A 23,622-nucleotide genomic window follows, 5' to 3' on the forward strand; every position below is an offset into this window, starting at 1 on the left:
AATGTTCTCCTATCCAAGTACTAACCAGGCTGACTGTCTTTAGCTTCCTGGATCAAACAGGATCTGGTACATTTGGGGTATTCAGACCCTTTTTCTTCCCAGTAAGTTCAGGCAAATGCAAACTGTTGCATCCTCTCCTAGCTTGTGTCTTCTTCCTCATTACAGTGGACCCTTGTTATACGCTGGGGTTTGGTTCCAAGATCCCCCATGGATAACAAAATCCGTGGATGCTCAAGTCTCATTATTACAACGACAGAGCAAAATTGTGTCTCTTATAAAAAATGGAAAATCAAGGTTTGATATTTGAAATTTATACTTTTTTTGAACATATTCAAACTGTGTATGCTTGAATCCGTGTATAAAAAAATCAGTGTATAAGAAGGGCCGGCTGTAATACCTTTTGCCAGCTTGACCACACTCTGATGTTGCTTGGGCACATGTGTCACAGTTTTCATGTGTGAAGAGTTGGAGGGTATGGCTTTGGATGAGATGGGAAACCGTTTACTATTAGAAACAGCTAGATGAGACAATTGGAAAGAATCACTGAAGTTTACTTCTCATCTTAGTGGGTGGGATACATAGTGGGAGTATGCTGTAGTGTTTACTTAGGGAGGATGCTAAAGTACACCAAAGAGGGTCTATTGGTGTGCCCAGGTATTGAGTTTTCTGGGCTGATCTGTGGTCTGGATTTTCTCCTTCTGTGGACCTATAGCTCCAACCATGATTTCTTGCTTTAAAGTTAAGGCTTTGTTTTTCGTTGGGGGCAGTTTGTTACCATTTGGAACAATAGTTTCTGATAAAGTCTGCTCTTATTCTTTGTTCTCTCTGATTTGAAATGTCACAGATGGGTGATGTGTTTTGATGATGTGACTGTAATTGCAATTTTTTCTCAACTTGTTTCTTAATCTAAAGAAAAATTAGATTATTTTTTTTATCTAAAAGAGATTTTCTGAAAAGGAAAGATTTGCTGTTTCCCATAATGGGGATAATTTGATCTAAAAGGGCCCAACTGTGAATCTTAACATATTCGTGTTATCCAAGTTATCCACAATTATTAATGTTAAACTTTTGCTATTTGGTACAATCTGTTGTATACTGTTTTAATGGAAATTTTATGTGTATTGTAATATTACTTTGATTTTTGCAATGGCCATTGGCCAAAAGCAATAAAGAGAGAGAAAGAGAGAGAGAAAAGGAAAGATGACATGAAGAAGAATGGGGGAGAAGGGCTTGCAACCTGCGCACACACTCCAGGGCTGGTGATAAGTCCTTGGTAATAATGAGTGAGTGAGTGTGATCGTAACCTTTTCCTCTTTTCAAAGCTTGGAAAAGTAACTTTTCCAAGCTTTGCCTCTTTTGCTCAGAATCACCTGTCATTGCAGTATGATGGCTGCATGGTGTTCACCTCTATTCTTCTTCCTGACTGAATTTGCATAAACATGTTCATAGTAGGGCTGTTGCTGATCAAAGCAATCTTTGGTAATTCCTCCTATGATTTTTAAGTGTACAGAAATTTGCATATGTATAATACAGGTTTTCTAAAGGGGGGGAAGCATTATTTATTTAGATAATACTTGCTAGTGCTGCTGCTGCTGTTGTGGCGGCTGGAATCATTTTAGAAGCTTTCTCTCCTAATGAAAAAGAAAGAAGGATATTTACTCTAAAATGGTACCGAACACCAACGTTGTTTGTGTGTGTGTGTGTGTGTGTGTGTGTAAGTGTTTAAATTTAATCCAAATGGATGTTTTTGTTGATAAAAAGTTTTTTAATGGATTAAACTAATCTGATCAATAACCCACTAATCAATGCTGTGTTGATTTTTATACTTTACGTATATTTTACGTATAGCATAATTTTTGGTACCTCCACCCCAGAGCTCCCTTTGTCTAGACAATGTTTCTCCCATCCCTGCTCAAAATCTTCCAGGCCAGCTTCTATGTACCAATGCAACTTCTATTGATCGGGTCTTTTCCCCACCCTGATTTCAAAATTACTACCATCTGCTTCTACCTCTCAAATGTTTGCAGATTAATTTGTCGAATCCAGGTTTGTCACATTACAGCTGTGACTCTGGCCTATATTCACTGCTAAGTTAACTGTGTCAGTAGGATTTGTGGGCGGTGCTTTTTTTCAAAGGATTCTACAGTTCCTTTAGTGAGATGATTGCGCCAGCAGACAATTAAATGCAAAACCGTGTCCCAGCATGGCAGTGCCAGATTTAGCAATACAAGGCGAGAACAGGTCAATTGGCTGCCCTTTAATTTGAATATAATATACATCTACAATTTTTTCCTTGTTGGAATAAGTACTGTGCCTATAGATAGGACAAATCCTGGAGATTTCAGTGTTAGATTTAATTACAAGTCAGTTATGGACTGAGGAATGTCAATTAGGCTGCAGCAGTGAAGGAAATCGGCATTAGGGCTTCCATTATCAGCCCTGGTGAGAGGTCAGTACAGCTCAGTAGTCATTTAGCACATATAGCACCACAGATATTGTTAAGACTAAAAGTCTCAGCGTTTGTCATCATTGGCAAGGATGCTGGGAGCTGCAGTCCAACAACATATGGAGGGATGCATAATTCTAATCCTTCACCTAGCAGCAGCCGTTTCATTAGATTGCTACTGAGGGAGAGATACATAGGGTTGCTGTTCTACTAATTCTGCTTAGAAAAGAGCTCTGTTTCCAGCTGATGACTGTAAGAACTACACCGTAACTTAAAGAACTGACATCTGAGTGTGTACCATGTTTTCTTCCTCTCACTGCTTCTCACTGTGTTATCGATCAGCCAAGGATCTGTATGGGAATCAGTGTTTTTTTAATTTGTTCATTCATTATCTGGCGCTAAGGGTAAGAGATGTGGTGTGACATTTGTGGATGCCACTAAATTATTTAGAAAAGCAACGTAAAAGACTAACATGGCAGAAATTTTCTGGGGTAGTGAATACAGTAGTGAATAGAGGCCCAGCCATCACAGCTGCGATGTGACAGAGTACACACTGCATCCAAAGAAATGGATTTATAGCCACAAAAACTCACATGAAAATTAAAAAAAAAACAGTCTTAAAGGTGCCGCCACATTTTCTTTCTTTCTTTCTTTCTTTCTTTCTTTCTTTCTTTCTCCCTTCCTTCTTTTTATGCTGCAAGAGACTAACATGGCTACTTCTTTGAAAGCTACCACAGGATTATACAACACTTTGAGTTTTTAAATAACAATACATGCCTAAGGATTTGATGACTGAGTGCGATCCCCATTATGAAAAGCTGTAGCCCTGCATTCTGACATATCTGTGCTGGTTTTGCCATCTTTTGTTTGTTTGTTTTGGATGAGTCAAATTTAAGTATTCACTTGTTACCCCTCCCGCTTTCTCCTTTTTCACTAGAAAGAGCCCGGGATTATCTGCACAAGACGGGAAGGTTCATTGTTATTGGTGGAATTGTCTCACCTGTACATGACTCCTATGGGAAACAGGTGAGTGAGTATAAACATTTTCCCTCTTCCATTCAGATCTATAGTTTCTAGCTGAATTGGCATAGTGGGTATTGCTGAAAGTCTTTCCATAGTCGCCTAATAACTTTTATTAGGACCTGTGAAATGTTACAAAAGTGGCAAATGTGGCAAGAGTTTTCATGATGTCCCAGAACTCTTATAAGAAATGATGGTATAAAAAATTAGGAGATAGTAAGGGAAGAAGAGAGCAAGAGTGGTGTAGTGGTTTGAGTGTTGGACTGTGATTCTGAAGATCAGGATTTGATCCCCCACCTGGCCATGGGTGATTCACACACTCTCAGCTCCAGAAAGTCTTGTGATAGGGTTGCCTTGGGATTGCCATGAATTGGAAATAACATGAAGGCAGACAACACCAAAGGAAGAGATTTAAACACAGTGGCTAGGAGGATTAGCCATTGTGTTTAAATCTCAAACTACAGATCATTATAATAGGCTCTGTGAACAGAAGGGATAGTAAAGTATCAGCTTTCAGGTTTCTAGGATGCACAGCTAATGGCTGCTTTCTATCCTTTTTCTTGTTTGTTGTTGTGTGCCTTATTTCTGATTTATGGTGACCCTATGGTGAATCCATCATGGGGTTTTCTTGGCAAGATTTGTCCAGAGGAGGTGTGTCATTGCCTTCCCCTGACTAGCACATGTTTCTTGCAAGGATTACATTCCAGATTGAATTCCCTGGCAACTCCATACACAGGGGCTTCAACTGTTCTCTGCTGAAATCTTAAAAAGCGCCAGCTAGTCACAGTTCTGTTCTGACGCAATGGTCTGATTTCAATATAAGGCAGTTTTATATTTTATTGCCTTTCAGTTTGTCTATAATTGGTAGTTAAAAGACAATTGAAAAAAGCAAAAATTGGAGATCATCCAGTGAAATCCACAGAGAAAGAAGAGACTGATCTCCCAATGCTGAAAAGGTTGTATTTATTTACTAAAGGAGCCCACCACATTTTGGTCAATAGATGTTCTTAAGACCTTTTGAATGGGGAAACTGATTATCTTTCACTCTTATAAAATCTTCCAGAATTTAAAATCTTAAAATCTTTTTTAAATTCAGTGTTCAAATAAGGAAGCTGACCATTTCATATTATAATAAAAAATTATATGTTTTCAGACAGCTTCTTTCCATTACCTCCATCTCCTTACAATATCTATTCTTTTTTAAAAAAAACCTAGCCTTTGGACACACATTTTCATTCTTCCACTAAGTGCTTTTTGAGTTCTGCTCAGACATTTCTGTAGCTTTGATTTGAAGTGGGTGTGTACAGCTAGAAGCAGTGTATTAAAGCTCTTCTATAAATGGATGTCATGCATTTATGCTTGTCCTTTTGTAGTTTTATATAGCCCTCTAAAGAAGTTCTTAAGAGCATCTACAGGCCAAAATACATTGGACCCGTTTAGCAAACACAACAAATTGTCTTTTTAGCATCCTGAAATGTGTCTTCATGGTTAAGTGGCAGCTGCCATTCAAAGATCCAGGAGGAACACCTCTGTGTATATGTGGGTTAGGCTGGAAATTAGTGGAATAATTAAGAGTAACCAGTAAATTTAGTTTGAATCCAGGTCTAACTGAGCACTGAAATTATGACACTGGATTTAACTTGTTGGTATGATGTTGTTGACCTTCTGGTCAGTTTTTAACTTGTATGTTTGTTTGTTTGTTGTTTTTTTGTTCTGTTTTTTCAATTGCATTGAATTTAATACTTTTTTAAGGAGGGGAGGGTACCAGGGATTTTATATGTTTTGTATTTTTAACTTTGTTAGCCGCCCCGATTGTTCTCAGAGGGGCGGGATACAAATAAATTTTATTATTATTATTATTATTATTATTATTATTATTATTATTACTTTAGGGAAGCCTGCTGCTGTAGAATTTCTCTTTTTCACAATTTTTGACAATCTTCTAATTTACAGGGTTTGGTCTCCAGCCGACACCGCCTGACAATGTGCCAGCTGGCCGTTCAGTCCTCCGACTGGATAAGGTATAACAGTGCGTCACACAGAGCATGTTCCTTTTGCAATGGCTAAGAATAGCTTGCGTTCTGTTTCCTATGTAGCACTTGTCAGAAAAGGCACAGCAATGTGTTCTATTTCTGACTAGGGCCAGGATCCACTTGTGAAACTACTCCAACCCAACAACTGTGGCAGTATCGGTATAGGCACTGTCATAGCAGAATGATGAAAAATGTCACACAGGGGGAAAAGATGACAAAGGTTGTGGGGAAATGCCACAACAGGGGCAATCATGGGAAGTAGTGGCTGTTAGCTCTGAGATGCCTTTCCAGATGCCTGGCTTCTGGGAGGGAAGGGGTTCTTGGTGCTGAGGAACTTTTCAGGAGGTGGCTTAGACCAGTATTTATCAACCTTTTTCTGACTGTGGCCCCCTTCTAACATTCCTGTGTCTCCCCTGTCCTACCAGTAGAAAGGTAGCTATTTAAATATTTTATTTAAATAAAACATGTTTTATTTATAATTTTTTATAATTTATACAAAATACAATCATATAAAAAATTATACTTTAAGTATTTCTCAATCAATGTGACCTTTGTGCTGGATGACCAGAAAAAGCTTTTTTATATCCAATTCTATTGCTGTGAGGGATAACCAAAGATCACCTCTGTCCATTATGCTAAAGTAATTCTGCGTTAGGCTGAGCAAATAATTCACATGACTGAAATTTGATTCTAGAATCATAGAATCATAGAGTTGGAAGAGACCACAAGGGTCACCCAGTCCAACCCCCTGCCATGCAGGAACTCACAACCAAAGCATCCCTGACAGATGGCCATCCAGCCTCTGTTTAAAGATCTCCAAAGAAGGAGATCCACCACACTCCAAGGGAGTGTGTTCCACTGTTGAACAGCTCTTACTGTCAGGAAGTTCTTCCTAATGTTGAGGTGGAATCTCTTTTCCTGTAGCTTGCATCCATTGTTCCGTGTTCTAGTCTCTGGAGCAGCAGAAAACAAGCTTGCTCCATCTTCATTGTGACACCTCTTTGAATACTTAAACAGGGCTATCATATCACTTCTTAACCGTCTCTTCTCCATGCTAAACATGCCCAGCTCCCTAAGTCTTTCTTCATAAGGTATAGCTTCCAGACCCTTCACCATTTTGGTGGGTGCCCAGAACTGGACACAGGATTCCAGGTGAGGCCTAACCAAAGCAGAATAGAATGGCACTATTACTTCCTTTGATGTAGACACTATACTTCTATTGATGCTGCCTAAAATCTCATTGGCTTTGATTCTACCAAATACGAAGTAGGAAATGCCATGAAAAACAATTTTGCTTTATCCCAAAGCTGTGGAAACTTTTTAGATAATGGAGCTTATCCCATAGCTTAATAAATTGATTTACCTCTACCCGGTTTAAATCTTAATTTGGGTGGCATCCTGATATTATTGCAAGGTTTTTGCTGCCTAATTTGCAACCCAACTACAGCTCAGGTCCATCCCCTTTTCCAGGAGCACTTCTCCTGGCTCTTTTTGGATCTAGGAGTTTTCTGAGTTAAGAAAATGGCTGCTAGAGCACTCCTGGAAGCGGAGATGGACCTGGGCTGTATTCGGGCAGCAAATTAGGTGATAAAAACCTTCCAATAATCTCATGATGCCACCCGAATTAAGATTTAAGCTGGGTAGAGGTAAATCAAATTATTAAGCCATGGGATAAACTCCATTGTACTCTTTATCCAAAAATGGTTTATTCCTTTACTGAAAGTTACTTTGGCTGCTATGTCCCTCTATAGCTCTATGAGCGCTTCTTGCAAAGAAACATCAGCATCATTCACAGCAAACTACCCAGGCTGGGATATCCATGTCCAGCAGATCACAGAAACCAACTTCTGTATCATTTTAAAGCTGCTTCAAATGATTCACATACACAATTATTTTCATCGTCTTTCAGTTTGTCACTAACTGCTAGCAAAAAGGAAAAATGTGCAAATTCTTGACATCCAATATTGGTGGCATACTGCTTGACTTTTCAAAGAAACCCTGTAATAATTTCCTTGCTTGAAAAAGACCACAATTTAGCAGGGGTCATCTTTTCTTCCATTTCCTTGCCTTTGAAAAGTGTTACAGATGAGTCCCACAAAGCAACAAAACAACAAAGGCAGTTATCCTTGGACAGTCAACGGACTACTGTATGCAATAATAAGTGTGTGAAGTCTTTGTTATTGTCCTCACAAAGCTATCAAAACAGGTGGTCTTGAAGTGCATTTGATTGAATGTAATTTACTGCTTTTCCAATCTGTAGAGACACATTGAAGAACCCTGCTAGTGTTTTTGAAACCAAGTGTTGTTGGTGAACTACATAGTGAATGCAGAATACTTCTGGCACAACACCTTTCAAAAGTGCAATAAATCCTCTGTATCTACCTGTCACAGAAGCAGCACCATCAGTAGCACAGGCCAGAATGTTCTTGGGAGAGAGATCTTTCTTACTGAAGTACCTCTTCTTCAAAAAAATTGTTTCAACTTTAGTATCTGTTTTAAGCTTTCAAAGAAATAGCATTTCTTCTTTAAATTTGTCATCATGCAAACATCCAGCATAAGCCATCAGTATTGCTGTGTTATCTGGTAATTTGCAAAGCAAGCTTGTGAATTTTTAACTGCGAGACTAGTTGGTTTTCAGCATCTTCTGCCATTTCGTCAATATGCCTTGACAGTGATGAATTGAAATGGTTTCGATAATTTCACAAGCACGTTGTTTCATGATGGTTGAAATAACAACAGACACTGCTGGCAAAATCAACAATTCCCCTATAGTGTGTGGTTTCCCTTCCTTGGCTATCAGTTTGGATCTCATAAAATGCAATTAAACCTTTGTCATGTAAAACCAATTTCTGAAGAAATCTTTTCTTCCATTTAGGACTAGTTTAAAATTTATCTCACAATGCTAGAAAATATTCCAGTGATTGACCCTTCTTGTCTTTATGAGATGTTTCCAAATGCTTCAGCAGCTTACATGGATTCATATTCTCATTAGAAAGTGTAGTCATACATATCAAACTACATAGCTATCGTGTGGTCTTGTGGTGACAGAATAAATCCATAGCTAAGACATAGCAGAGTATTGTCGACATTTCTTTTTTGCAGAGGTAGCCATCTAGAAATTTTAAAAAACAGACTTCGATAGAGATACAGACTAATTTTACATATGTTTGCAACTACAAAATAATATCACTTCTCAAAAATAAAACAGCATTAGGGCATCTAAAGAAAGAGAAATGAAAAATTGTGTCTGATCCTGGTAGATCTTTACAATGAGAAACAATTGAACAGACCAGCTGCAAAAGCAATGGCAAACATAATGGCTAAAAATACTTGAAGATTACACGCAGAACTCTTGCATGTAGCAACATACCTCCTTTCTCAGTAATGCTTGCATGAAGAAACAGCACCTCACACACTAACATTGCTGCAGCCACACACCTTGCCTGTGACAAACAAGATGTGGACAGTTTGGTGTACACAGCGATGGAGTGTGGAAGTGGGAGGGGAAAGGACTTGGAAGCGACATTGCTGCAGAGTGTGCATGGCGAGCCATCCACTGGGAAGCACAGTCACATCTCTGTTCACTTCTCTATTTTCTATTTTCTTCACTTCTCTGTTTTCTTTTCTCAGCCATTTCTCTGTTTTCTTCACCTGTCACTTCCCTCTATGGCCCCTTAGTCTGGTGCCATGCCCCACCACACGATGTTCACCTGTGGCCCCCTTGGAACATCCTGGAGGTTCCCATGGGCCATATGGCCCCTGGTTGAGAAACACGGGCTGACACAGTCACCTATGCTACAGGACAGACAATTGTGCATGGTGTAGTGCTTTGAGTATTGGACTACAACTCTGGAGACCAGGATTCAATTCCCAGCTTGGCCATGAAATCCACTGGGTGAACTTGGGCGAGTCATACACTCAGATTCAGGGGAAGGCAATGGCAAACCTCCTCTGAACAAATCTTGCAACCCCATGGTAGGTTTGTCCTAGGATTGCCATAAGTAAAAAATGACTTGAAGCACACAGTAACATTATATGGAAAGATGTATAGATTTATCTCACACATACATAGACAACAAAACTACAATTCAACAACAAAACAAAAAAGGACAAAAGTTACACTGCTGACTTCTCACCTACTAACTGGTGGATATATTCCACTAATACTCTACTTCCTTTATCTAATAATATAGTTATTCTCTGTCATTCAAACTCTATTTATTTTATGAATCCTAAAACTGATGTATACCCCCTATGAGATTGCAAAAAAGTAGTAAACAGTTCTCAATCTTTCTTAAAGGTATTCAAAGATTTCTCCTTGATCAACATTGTTAATGTATCCATTGCAGCAAAGGACTCAGTGCATTTTGGTGTGGTGCTAGATCCCCTCCTTATCAAAATACAATTCTACACATAGACAGCAGAGGGCTAGTGGGGGAAGATGCAAAAGGATATGAGGATCATGCACATTTAATAGCTTTATAGGAAAACTTAGCAAGTTTCCCTAATGGGAGGGCTGGTCCTGAGAAAGAGGATTGCTTAAGAAGCCAAACCTTGTATTTGATGTGTCAGTTGTAGATTCTTTCAGTCAGAATCCAGTCGAGTTACTGTTGGCTGATTGTGTGGAATGAATTAACCTTGAACAACCTCTTTCCCATTTCACAACCCCTGCCAATGTCTTGAGGTAACTGTTTTTGCATGAATGAGCACTTTGCAACATCATTTGTGAGAGTGTTTTAATTAGCAAGTTCACATATCTGAAAACCTCAAGTGGAGAGAATAAGAAAAGTGAGTTAGCTGCTCAGAAAATGTTTAAGAAACAGCCCAATTTAGCAGCTCATTAAGTTTTCAATTAAGATCTTGTGCTGCCCGCTCAGCTGGTGAGATTTTGACATTTTTTCCCCTTTTTTTGTTTCTTTCCCCCAATTTTCCTTTATTACAAGCTTTGATGGAGGAAACCTTGGGAATTTTGGCACAATTTCACCATGAGCTCCCACCTCCTCTGAGAGACAGACATAACAGTAGGAGACTGCTTCAGCTCCTGGAAATGCCCAGGGTGGGATATGTGAATGAGGACGCATTGTTGGTTTCAGCTAAATTCATAGCACTGAGCTGGCGGGGAATCTAAAATAAGCTTGCATTTTACGGTCAGACCCAGAAGGATCCTAAAACGTGTATTTTTTTTTCCTTTCAAGGCTAGTAGAAGATCTGAATCTAGGATTTAGTCAGGGGGAAACTATACAGGAAGAAAGCATTTAACATATCTCTTGGGCCTACCAGACACAGCCCTACTTTCCCCTTCACATACAGATGACCATGGTTTTTTTTATCCATGGATTGAAAGGGGCACCTTGAAGCAAGAGACGTCTCTTGTTAATAACAGTCTTGCTTGGAGGATTTCCCTACTTAAAGATATTCTTAATTGAAAAGCACATAGACTTCTATGTAAAACATATGGAAGACTCTTATCAACTTGATATGGACTTGATATTTAGAAAGCAAAATATTTCCTGTAAGGGAAAAAATTGCCTTTTCTTGTTAACTGGTCAATTCATACAATCAAATTGCATATGAAGTAAGAGATCAATGCATCACCAGGGAATGGTGATTCTCACTCAGCATTTACTCAGCCTATCTGTTTTAATATGTAGAGAGATCTTGTAGCACCTTTGAGACTAACTGGAGACTACTCCAGTTAGTCTCAAAGGTGCTACAAGATCTGTCTACATACTGATTCTACAGACTAACATGGCTATGTCTTTGAAGTCTACCTTTTTAACGTATCTTTAAAAAACAATACTGCTAGGAAAGGTAAAATGTAGAAGAAGGAGGGGAAGACCACATGCGAGGTGGAGGGACTCAGTCAGAGGAATTACAAGCATGTGCTTGCAGGACCTAAGCAGTGAAATGAAAGATAGGGAGTCTTGGAAATGTCTCATCCACAGGGTTGCCATGAGTCAAAATCAACTCGAGGGCAGCAAACAAAACAACGTAGTTTTAGAGCTAGGAGTCTAGGTATAGTAGAACTGGCCCATACATGTAGGAGACTGAGGTAATAGCATATTGGAATATTAGATGGTATCAGGGCCAGTCCTGCCATTAAACAGAGTGGGACAACCATCTGATGTAGTAGATGCAAGGGAAGAGGGCAGAAGGGACAGCCCTCACCATCCATCCCTGAGTGCACTGGGACTTTTTTCCCATGCAGGTCACTGAAGCAGTTGTAGTAATGGGGGTGGAAAGGAAGAGTGCAGATGAGTGACAAACTGAATGGAATAAATTATAAAATGAGATTGTATGCCTTGGGACAGCCTTCCCCAACTTGACACTTCCCAGGTTTGCTCAACTCCAAGCATTACCAGGCAACAGTCCTATTATGGGCTTTGTAGTCATATGGGGGAAAATTCCAGGCTGGAGGCAGATCACTTTGAGAGGACCCAAATATCTTTTGATGAAACTAGGTAGAATTTAATAATAATAATAATAATTTGTTTTATTTATATACCGCTATTCCAAAGATCATAGCGGTGAACAGCAAGTAAGCTAATTAGCAAGTAAGCTAATTTTCCCCCAACAGTCTGGGTACTCATTTTAGCGACCTCGGAAGGATGCAAGCCTGAGTCGAGCTTGGGCCCTTTTGCTGGTCTTGAACTCGCAACCTTGTGGTTTCAAGTGAATGGCTGCAGTACAGGCATTTAACCACTGCGCCACCAGGGCTTGCATCCAGACGTGCTTCCCTATGGCCAACAATGATCCCTTCCATGCCATGCTGTGTAAATCTCATGGCTTGGCCCCACACTAGAATTCTGGTCAATGAGTTAATCAATGATAACTTAACAAATAAATGTTTTCAATTATTAGTGTTTTTGCTAGTGAATTAATTTTCCATTTTCTAATACATGACATTATCAAATTAATTTTCAAACTTGACATTGCAAGCTTTGCTCCCCACTCTGTGCTTTGTTCTGAGAGTTCTACTTCACCAGGAGAAACATTCTGAGCAGCCTTTCCCAACCTAGTGCCCTCCAAATATGTCGTTTTCTAATGCCAAATACGTTGGTTTCTAATATGCTGGTTTCTAACCAGTGGCTCTTCTGGTTGGTTATGATGGATAAATCCTGTTAGCTGACCCTAGTAGAGGGGGAGTTGTAGTCCATCTGACACATCTGGATTACAACAGGTTGAGGGGATGCTAATCTTGAAGGTGATTTATGTAAGCACTGACACAGATCATCTTAAGGGTTAACCCAACCTTGTAATCTGGAACAGAAATCCATGCCACACAAGTAAAAAGATGTAACTCAATTTTATTTGACACTACAGCAGCAACAAGCACATCCCCCATGAGATCTCAGCACAGTAAATCAGTCCATAAGACCGCTCTGTTACAGTGAATCTGTCCAGGAGGCCCCAACTACAGTAAACCTGCCTGCAAGATGCCAGCCACAAAAAAGGATAAATTCCAATAAACAATAAATTACTGCACCCTCTTTCCAGTAAGGGGGAGTGACAGTTCCTCTGGTTTTCAGGGTGTTTATCACACGGAGGTTTTTGCAGCTTAGATCCGGGGTGACTCCTGGTTCAGCTATGCGAATTCAGATTATAACGTGAATGTTTTATCACACCTGGTTGCCCTTCCGTTGCCCTTCCGAATCGAGGGGGAATCAAATCCAAGGCAAGTCACGTGATGCGGATTCAAGCAAAGCAGAGTGAGTGCAAATTGTATTACCACACCGGTGCGATTCAACTATTCGAATCGGCACCCTTGCGCATGCTCATTGGGATCTGAACGCATCGTGACCTTGTACGTTTCTGGGGTGAAAAGGGGGGCAAGTTCTTGTTTCCTATTTCGCGTAATTGCGTGATTGCGTGAATATTTGCCTCGTGAATATTTCTGTGTCTTTTTCATCTGCCTTCTTTATTTTTCCTTCCATTTCAGCAATTTCAGCATACACATATATAGATAGATATACATATGTATCTGTATATTCACATTCGCGCACATACACATATATCTATAGTCCCAAAAAATGAATTGCCCTGAAAATTGCCCTGAAAGTGAAAGGAGTAAGGAAAGGAAATGGAGGAAAATTGCAGCACCGCATCATGGGAAATTTGCAACTCAGGGGGTTTGTGGTGGTGTCCCAGAGCAGAAGCAAAGTTGCATTCAACACCAGACCAATTCGGAGTGAAATTGAAGTATGCTTGGAAGCAAATTCTGTGAATTCACTTTTTTCTGAATTCATCAAAATGAGGAGTCACTTTGGATTCACTGCAGAAGCGCCATGGAAGGAGAGCCCATAGAAAGAAATCACATCTGATAAAACATTCACGTTATAACGCTAATTCGCATCATTGGGCCCGCAGTCACGTCAGATCTGAGCTGCAAAAATCTGCAAAAACCTCCATGTGATAAGGCTCATAGACATTTTCTGCTCATCCATGAAGAAAGTTTTGCCAAGGGGAAGAGGCAGACCATTGGAGACTCAGTCCATCCAGGAGTTCTTTTTGAAAGCCTAAATGTCACCTTGCCTTAAATCAACACAACTGGAGCTAATTATTTTAGTTAATTTCCACTTATTCTGACAGAGGGGGAATAAAAGGACAGATTTAAATTTCTTCAAGGTAGAAAAGACAAAAATAACATGATTAAAAATGAAAAGTGACTCCGGTATTGTAGGCTGAAGTTAATCACGATTGCAAAACTAAGCGATGCAATTCTAACAGTTACCAAAAACATATATATCAGCAGCTGTAAAATCCACAGTATTAAAATGAAATAAAAGCACATGTAGGAAGAGACCAGGGCTGCATCCGCACTATAGAAATAATCAGTATGACACCACTTTAACGGGCATGGCTTTATGCTGTGGAATTCTGGGAACTGTAGTTTTGTGAGACATTTAACCTCTGTAAGAGAGCTCTGGTGCCACAACAAAGTGCAGTTTCCAGAATTCCCTAGCAATGAGCCATGACAGTTAAAGTGATGCCAAACTGGATTATTTCTGCAGTATGGATTCAGCCATAGGGAGGCACACACAACTACAGTAGGATAAGTTAGAGTAGAATCCCATTATTTCACAGCTCAAGCTTTATTACGTTGTTTACTGCAGATACACTGCTGCAAAACAGTACAGATTTTTTCAAGGAGAACACATGAGCACTCACAGTTTAAAGATTAGGAAAATTCCCAAACCTTTAAATATATGGATACTTTCTTGGGAGTATACACTATTGAACCATACATAAGATGAGGCATTCTCAGCTAGTAGTTGCAATGATGATCCCTCTGTGAATCAATACAGAGCCTTGAGGCTGTTCCAGAAAAAGTCCTGTCAATCTGCTTTTGACAGTTCCCAGATCAGAGCTAATGATAAGTGATTCTGAAAGTTGAACAATACATGGGGCCCACAGTTGGAAACCATTGGTTCAATGACACTATATTTGGAGGAGAGAAAGAAAAGATAAAATGGAGAGTGAAGAAGACTATCAAGAAAGAGGAATTAATATAAGTGCCTCTATATTGTGGGTGGGGGGGAGGAAGAGACGGGAAAGAAGAAGATAGAGGAAGAAAGAAAAAGCAAGAAACAGACGCTGAGGATATTAATAAGGTCCCTTGTTTTAGGCAGACATTAAGGGTAAGTTTCCCTGGGTCTCTAGCTGACAAATATTAGATTATTAGAGATGTACAGTGAGCCCTTGGTATCCACTGGGGTTTGGTTCCAGGACTCCCTGTGGATAGCAAAATCCATGGATGCTCAAGTCACATTATATATAAAGGCATAGTAAAATGGTGTCAAAATGGCAAAATCAAGGCTTGCATTTTGGCATCTATATATTTTTGGAGTATTTTCTAGCCATGTATGTTGAATCTGTGGATAAAGAATCAGTGGATATGGAGGGCCACCTGTGATATGTGCATACATAGACACATATGCACATGTACAAATGAAAGTTGACAAATTGGAAAAGCAGGGCCATAAAATCAAAAGCAAAACATGATTTCGGCTACAGTGGAGGAATCCTGATTGTAGGTTTATAGAACATCTCTATTAATTATTGATTAATTATTAGAAAAAGTTAGAGTAGGGAACATTTATTATTTAATACTCAGCAATAAATCTGGTTATAAATAAATCTGTACAAAGGGTGAACGAGCACATATTTATCTGACAAAAATAGTTTCTGACGATCAAGTGAGCTTTTCTGTTTCTTCCTCACCATAGGGTGGACCCCTGGGAATGTTATCAAGATACTTGGCAGACCACTTGCAGTGTACTGGAACACCATCGGGACTTAATGAAAGTGAGTTGATCAGTTAGATTGATGGTGGGAGCTGGGAATTGGCATGAAAGATTTTATAAATATATACGTTATTTTACATATAGATGTGAGTACCTTGCATTTAATATTTGTATGGGTAAGTATTACAATTGAAAGTTGAAAGAGTTTTTATCTGATAAAAACAAAAGATTAATACAATTGCAATGGCTGTTGTAAGGAATATGATACTAGAAAACTGGGCTGAGTTTGTCCAAAACTGGCTCAGAAGTTGTGTTCCTCTTGGGCCTAGAACCCCCTTTGTTTTTGTTGCTTAAATTATTTTTATTCACAATTTTAAGCTACAATAAGTATTACAAAAGTTATAAGAAAAAGAAATGAAACAAATAAAAGGAAAAAATGGCTTCTGCTCTTTCAGCAGTTATATACAGTACACATACTATTTATTCATGCTTCACTCTCTAGTAATACAACAAATTCCTTTATCTCGATAGTCCATTCTTTCTAATAATCAAAACCAAAGGTTGACCAATCATTTTCTTTTCTTCCCCACAAAAAGTCTTTAAGGGGTTTCCAGTCTTTGAGAAATGACCTTCTTTAATCACATAAAACAGCTTAACTGTTTCTGCTAAGTCTGTTAATTTCAACAACCATTCCTCCATTGTAGGCAGTACCGAATTCTTTCTGTACATGTACAACAATCTTGCTGCTGTGGTCATACACTGAAGTAATAATCTGTGAGTGTTCTCTAGCTGTGAAACCAACAGCCCCAAAGGAAAAAGTTCTGGTTTTTAATTGAAAATGGAGAAAAAGATGTATAGTTTTGAGCCCAAGTCAGCATTTGAAGAGCAGTTGTGTACAGACGATGAACATGTAATTGCTAAAATGTGTAAACCTTTGTTGAAATTTGGAATGGAAGCAGAACAAGGTAAAGAATGCATTATAGAATGGGCCAGGAATTTTGGCTATAATATACAGATCGACTCTGTGTGTGTGTTTGGTGTGTCTTTGTCGTTTCTGATTTATGGTGATCCTAAGGCAAACCTATCATGGGGTTTTCTAGGCAAGGTTTGTTCAGAGGAGGTTTGCCATTGCCTTCCCCTGAGACTGAGGGAGTGTGACTTGTCCAAGGTCACCTAGTAGGTTTCATGGCGGAACTGGGGATCAAATCCTGGTCTCCAGAATCATAGTCCAGTGTTCGAGCCACTATACCATGCTGGCTCTCACTGATGGGCTTTAGGGTCACCATAAGTTGGAAATTATTTGAAGGCACACAACAACAACAACAACAACAACAACAACAACAACAACAACAGATGGGCCAATGGAAGAATATGTGGTCAAGGGGACTTAAATTTATATGATATGATCATAGGGATAATGTTTAGAAGATGATGCATTGATTGTATATGACACCAGAGAAATTGTATAGAATGTATAAGGTGTTTCTTATGTATGTTGGAAATGTGAGCACCACAAAGGGGCATTTTATCATATGTGGTGGACATGTGAAAAAGGTTTTTTTTAAAAAAATTGGGTTCAAATAAAACCTTGATGCAGATAAGTTTAAAAACTAATATTCAATTAAAACTGAAATCCCCTTCCTGAGCCATGGGAGGGTGGCACCAGTTTCAAATCATGTGGAAAGTTTGGCTTACTTTCATAAATCCCAAGTAAAACAAAGATTGTCCACATTTTCTAAAACCAGAATCTCCTTGTCAATGCTCCTGGTTGCTTTTATCAAGTAAATCTGAGAAAAGGGAAAAGGTTCTCTTCTTTTGCCTCTGAATTCAATCTATTTTAATTCTGTTCTGGATACAAGAGGGATCTGTGTCCAAACTCATATTGACCGTGCCTGAATTTCCCTCCCTATCTGCAGCAATAGCCACATTTATTTTTGGGCAATCATCTTGATGCATATCCGTAGAACTGACTTCATTGAGTGTATTTACCTGACCCTGAAGGCCAGGGACAGTCTGGAGATTCTGTTGGTCTACCGGCCACCCCATGCGCTAACTGACTCCCTAGCCAAGCTGACACAGCTGGTCTCGGAACTGGTGTTGGAGTCCCCTAGGCTTCTTGTCCTGGGGGACATCAACATCCCTTTCAAGGCCAGTCAATGTCCAACTGGTGCGGCTTGGGAGTTCATGGCTACCATGACTGCCATGGGCCTGTCCCAATTGGTCTCAGGGCCCACGCATTCTGCCGGTAATACACTCGATGTCGTCCTTTGTACGGACATGGAGACTCCGTGGGCAGAGGTAACTAATGTCTCTGCCCTATCATGGACGGACCATTTCCTGGTCGAGGCTAGATTCAAGGCATCCACCCAAATCCCTCCCGGGGGTGGCGGACCTATTAGGATGGTCCACCCTCGAAAGCTGATGGAACCCAAAAGGTTCCAAGAAGCCCTAGAGGGGTTTATGGTTGGAACTGACGGCGATTCTGTTGAGGCCCTGACTAACACCTGGGATAAAGATCTCTCCAGGGCTATACACAGTATTGCTTCCAAAAAACAACCCTGGTATACTGAAGACCTCTGGGAAAGGAAGCGGGCTGTGCAATGACTAGAGCGCAACTGGCGAAGACACCAGCACTTAGCCGACAAGGCACTCCCAGAGTCCCTTTTGAAGGCCTACAGAGTGGCAATAAGTGCGGCAAAACATTAATTTTATGCTGCATGTATTGCATCCGCAGAGTCGCGTCCGGCAGAGCTGTTCAGGGTAGTGAGGGAGCTTACCCAGCTGTCTCCCTCCTCGAACCCTATTTTGGAACCATCGAAGCCTGCTGTGACGAGTTTAACAACTTCGCGGATAAAATCTCTCGGCTAAGGGCTGATCTCGATGCCAGTATTTTGACAGAACCTAGAAGAGAGGTGTCCAGAGCATCAGTGGACTCCATTAAACTGGATCATTTTGAGTCTGTGAATACCGAGGAAGTGGACAAGATTCTTCGAAGTGTTAGGAAGACGACATGCTCCCTCGATCCCTGCCCCTCATGGCTGGCGGCTCAGGGGGGACGGCGGTAACTGCGATGTTACGCTGTATAATTAATTCATCTTTTGGGGAAGGACGCTTTCCATCTAGCCTAAAATCTGCAGTAGTAAAACCGCTGCTAAAAAAGCCCTCCCTAGACCCCCTAATTCGGAATAATTATCGGCCAGTTTCGCTGCTGCCTTTTTTGGGGAAGGTGATCAAGAGAGCAGTTGCTTTCCAGCTTCAAGGGATCTTGGATGAAACAGATTTTCTAGACCCATTTCAAACTGGCTTCCGGGCGGGCTATGGAGTTGAGACTGCCATGGTCGCCTTAGTCGATGATCTCCGTCTGGGCATGGACAGGGGAAGCGTGTCCCTGTTAGTGCTTTTCGACATCTCAGCGGCTTTCGGTACTATCGACCATGGTATCCTTCTGGAACGCCTGAGGGAGTTAGGTATCAGGGGCACTGCGCTCCAGTGGTTCTGTTCCTACCTCTCGGGTAGATTCCAGATGGTGCAGCTGGGCGACGTTTGCTCCGATAAGAGGGACCTTACATCTGGTGTCCCTCAAGGAGCAATTTTGTCCCCCATGCTATTTAACATTTACATGAAACCGCTGGGAGAGATCATCCGGAGACATGGGGCACGGTGTTATCAGTACGCTGATGACACCCAAATATGCTTCTCTGTGTCTCCGACTGATGCAGTGACTAGGGATGGCAGCTCTCCTCTAAATGCCTGCTTGGAGTCGGTAATGGGCTGGATGAGGGAAAACAGACTCAGTCTGAATCCAGAGAAAACGGAAGTACTTGTGATAGGTTTTCCTGGCCCGGGAAAGGAAATTTGTCCACCTGTCCTGAATGGGGTCACTGAAGGACTCAGTTCGCAGTCTGGGGGTGCTTTTGGACTCGTCGCTCCACCTGACTTCTCAGGTGGATGTGACATTCAGAAGCGCCTGTTATCAGCTTCGGTTGATACGCCAGCTGCGACCCTACCTAGGCCAGAGGGACCTTGAAACGGTGGTACATGCTCTGGTAACCTCTCGATTGGATTTCTGTAATGCTTTCTACATGGAGCAACCCTTGTACCAAACCTGGAAGCTTCAATTAGTACAGAATATGGCAGCAAGGCTGGTCACTGGATGTTCCAGGGCTAACCATATAACACCTATTCTGCAAGATCTACACTGGCTGCCCATTCGCTTCCGCGCACAATACAAGGTGTTGGTTATTACCTATAAAGCCCTAAATGGCTTGGGCCCAGGGTACTTGGAGGACTGCCTCTCCCCATACAATCCACCCCGCATTCTCAGGTCGGTCAGGAAGCATTTGTTGAGGGTCTTGAAGACGAGATATACATCGACCTCACAAAGGGCATTCTCCATCTCAACCCCGCAGATTTGGAACACCCTCCCTGACGAGCTCCATTCCGTCACCTCCCTAGACCTTTTTAGAAAAAAACTCAAGACTTTTCTTTTTCACCATCATTCCCCCATGTATCCTGATATTGTTTTCCCTCGATATGCATATTGTTTTATCCAGCTAGTTTTTATTGGGTTTTAATGGTTGTATGGTTTTAATAATTTTTAATTGTAATTTTAGTAGTTTTATCATCTGATTATGATTGTAATATGTTATGTTTTATTTTGAATTGATTTGTTTTGTTCTGTTGTACACCGCTTTGATCTATTTTGGAAAAGCGGTCTATAAATAAACTGTATTATTATTATTATTATTATTATTATATCTTGGGATGACATTATTTTGTGGCACTCTGGAATAGCATAGATTGTAAGACACTGATGAAACTGAAATAACACCACCGATATATTTTACAGCGCGCCCGCGCCATACGCGGCCTTGAGCATACGCGCTCAAGCCGCAGGGCGCGCACGGGGAGGAAGGGGTGGCGCGTCCCATTCAATTGAATGGGCGCATGCGCCGCCGCGCTGCCGCGCACGAGCCTCATTGTTTCCAATGGGGCTCGAGCATAGGTGGAATTCGCCTTACGCGGCGGGATCCGGAATTGTTGTAAGAATTACTGTCAGAATTACATTTAGATAATGTATGTGAACACTGAGCCAGCATGGTGCAGTGTTTTGAGTGTTGGACTAGAACTCTGGGAGACAGGGTTTGAATGCCCGCTTGGCCATTGAAACCTATTGGTTGACCTTGGGCAAGTCACACTCTCTCAGCCTCAAAGGAAGGCTCTGAAAAACCCCTGCCAAGAAAACCCCATGATAGTTTCACTTTAAGATTGCCATAAGGTGGAAATGACTTGAAAGCAGGCAACAACAACAACACATGTGAAACATTTGGAATATTTGAAAGCCCAATATCAAAGTTCAGGGTTATTACGGTGGACTGGTGTTGGTGGCAGGGTGTTGGTGGTGGTAACCTCAATCTTTTTACTGTGAAAATGCATGTTAACAAGTCCTATAGTGCAATCTTTTGGCATGGTTTTCTTTTGCTAGAAGTTTTTGGCCTTATTGGTTAAAAAACCCAGACTACCAGCTAGTTACTGAAGGCATTTCTAATTTAAAAGGTTTAAATTATAAGGTTGAAAGCATTCACAAAGGAACAATTTAGAAATGTCTGCATTGCAGTGAACTAACAGCAGATGAATTGATTAGCATGCCAATTTAGGTTGCTTTGAGGAAATCAACATGTTACAAGAAAAAGGCGGTATTTCTTCCTTTTCCAAAGCTCACAGAGTTTAAATTTCTGCCAGTGTGTGGAGTATCGTAGCAATGGCAGTAAACATGCATAGAAACAGCACATTCATACTGCAATCCTATGCATGTTTAATCAGAAGTAAATTGTCATTGTTTCTCAGCAACCTCCCAGATAAATGTGCACAGGATGGCAACTTAACTGACCCAGGAGTTTATCAAACGGGAGGAATTTCTCTTAAATTCAAATGAAAAGAAAGTGGGGCCAAAATGCATTCACTTAAAGTCGCTAGTTTCACGCAATTGCGTGAATACAGATTGCATTTCAACTGGCTCCCCATTGCCCAAAAATAGCATGCCATTGCCTGAATTTGCATGTGGCAGTCTATCACGCAATAACATGAAACCACATGATTGCGTTCAGATTGCCATTGGATTATACTTTCAATTCCCCTTGTCTGATGAACTCCCCAGAGTTGATTATGATCATCTTTTCATTTTTAATTATAAATACTTAAGAGCTATTGTTCTTTGCATTTATCATTCAAGATTAAATATTCCTGATGCTACCACTGTTATACATTAAAGTCCTATTGGTTGCGACAGCAGTAAAGATGCAAGTCTTCACTATTTTTGTTCTTACCGTCAAGAATGTCTGCTGGCTGAGATTTAAGAGAATTTTTGCTAATTTTTAAATGGACATTTGCAATTTTTTCTGAAATTCATTTGCGCAAAAGCCAACATGTATAGTGGTAGGAGCTAGTCTTTTGTGCAAAGATTTTTCACAGAAAGATTCAGAAATGCCTTGGAGGTCTTTAAACAGAGGCTGGATGGCCATCTGTCTGGGATGCTTTGACTGAGATTTCCTGCATGGCAGGGGGTTGGACTGGATGGTCCTTGTGGTCTCTTCCAACTCTATGATTCTGTTTCAGCATTCGGTAATTTTATTGACAGAGTAGCTCAATGTACAGAGACACCCTTTTTCATTGAGGACTGGAAAAATTACAAGTACTCTCTATATAGCAATAGGTTAATCCCAAAGTAGGCACAGCAACTGGCATTTTGGCACCAAAGGTAGTTACCTAATTTGCCTCCATGGTAAGCTCGCCTTGCCACAGTGCACTCCTCCTGATATTATTATTTATTATTATTAACCTTTATTTATGAAGTGCTGTAAATTTACACAGCGCTGTACATACAATCTTTTTAGTTAGACGATTCCCTGCCCTCGGGCTTACAATCTAAAAAGACATGACATAGAAGGAGAAGGGAGTGATGGAGGGAAAGGGTAAGAGGTCCAGCAATTCCTCTCTACCTCCGAGGCCTGGACCAAGGCAGATGGACTGGAGGGAGGGCTTGGCTTTAATGATGTGCATTAAGGTTTAGCCTTTGCCTTATGGAGTGACCACATGTAAAAGTGGATAGGCCTCTAATACCTTCCATATAGCATATATAATATGACATGCTACTTTGGCTAAAATTCCTTTCTCACACAAGTATTAAACCTATAGGAACCCTCACCTAGTTCCCTGACATCATACAGCCAAACAATGTAAAGCCCTATACGTTTCTCCTCTCTTCATTGCATTTGATAGGGAAGGAAATGATATGTACAGTTATTGGCTTCTGGGTCAATTATTCACAATGATTTGTTTACTGATAATCAGGAGACATTGTTGAGATGCATTTTAGAGCAGTGAGACTTTCATGCTGTTTTCTCCCAGTATTTGAACACCTTGAAGCATTGCAGAAGAATTATTGTTTGGAGGAAATCACATCGTTGGGGACCAAAAAAAAGAAAGAAAGAAAGAAAGAGGTTTTCTATGCAAAGAAACAGGTTTCTTGTGCAGAAAATGACTGTTTCCTTCATAGGAAAAATGTGTTTTGTGCAAAATATGCCACATGTTTTTCTTTGCACACTAATTTTCCTACAGCACTTCAGGACGTTCAAGTACAGGAAAAAATACTGCAAAGAAATATTTGTTTTCACCTGAAGTGAGGAAGAACCTACAGCAATTATTCATTCTTGTACATGAGAATGAACTAATCAAGGATTTACATCCCTAGATTATTTTAGTAGTGCTTCCATCTTACCAGTTCTTTAAAAATGCCTCTGTGAGAGAATTGACTTTCCAAATTAAAGGTTCTTGAGACTTTCACCAGAATTGTTTCTAAAGCTGTGTGTGTGTTGTGTGC

General features: G+C 40.5%; 1 protein-coding gene across 1 annotated transcript in view; it reads left to right on the forward strand.

Annotated features, from left to right (window-relative positions):
- LOC149316583 (nicotinamide/nicotinic acid mononucleotide adenylyltransferase 2) overlaps window positions 1–23,622 on the forward strand; it is a 93,734-nt gene that overhangs the window by 49,268 nt on the left and 20,844 nt on the right. Inside the window, exons 2-4 of the mRNA XM_089515873.1 lie at window positions 3,384–3,472; window positions 5,420–5,487; window positions 15,726–15,804. Coding sequence (XP_089371999.1) covers window positions 3,384–3,472; window positions 5,420–5,487; window positions 15,726–15,804 — 236 coding nt within the window. The remainder of the gene's footprint in view (window positions 1–3,383; window positions 3,473–5,419; window positions 5,488–15,725; window positions 15,805–23,622) is intronic.

This window comes from Sceloporus occidentalis, unplaced genomic scaffold, assembly GCF_023333645.1.
Source record: "Sceloporus occidentalis isolate IW3139 unplaced genomic scaffold, rSceOcc1.0.p SCAF_3, whole genome shotgun sequence".
In the NCBI taxonomy this organism is placed as follows: Eukaryota; Metazoa; Chordata; class Lepidosauria; order Squamata; family Phrynosomatidae; genus Sceloporus; species Sceloporus occidentalis.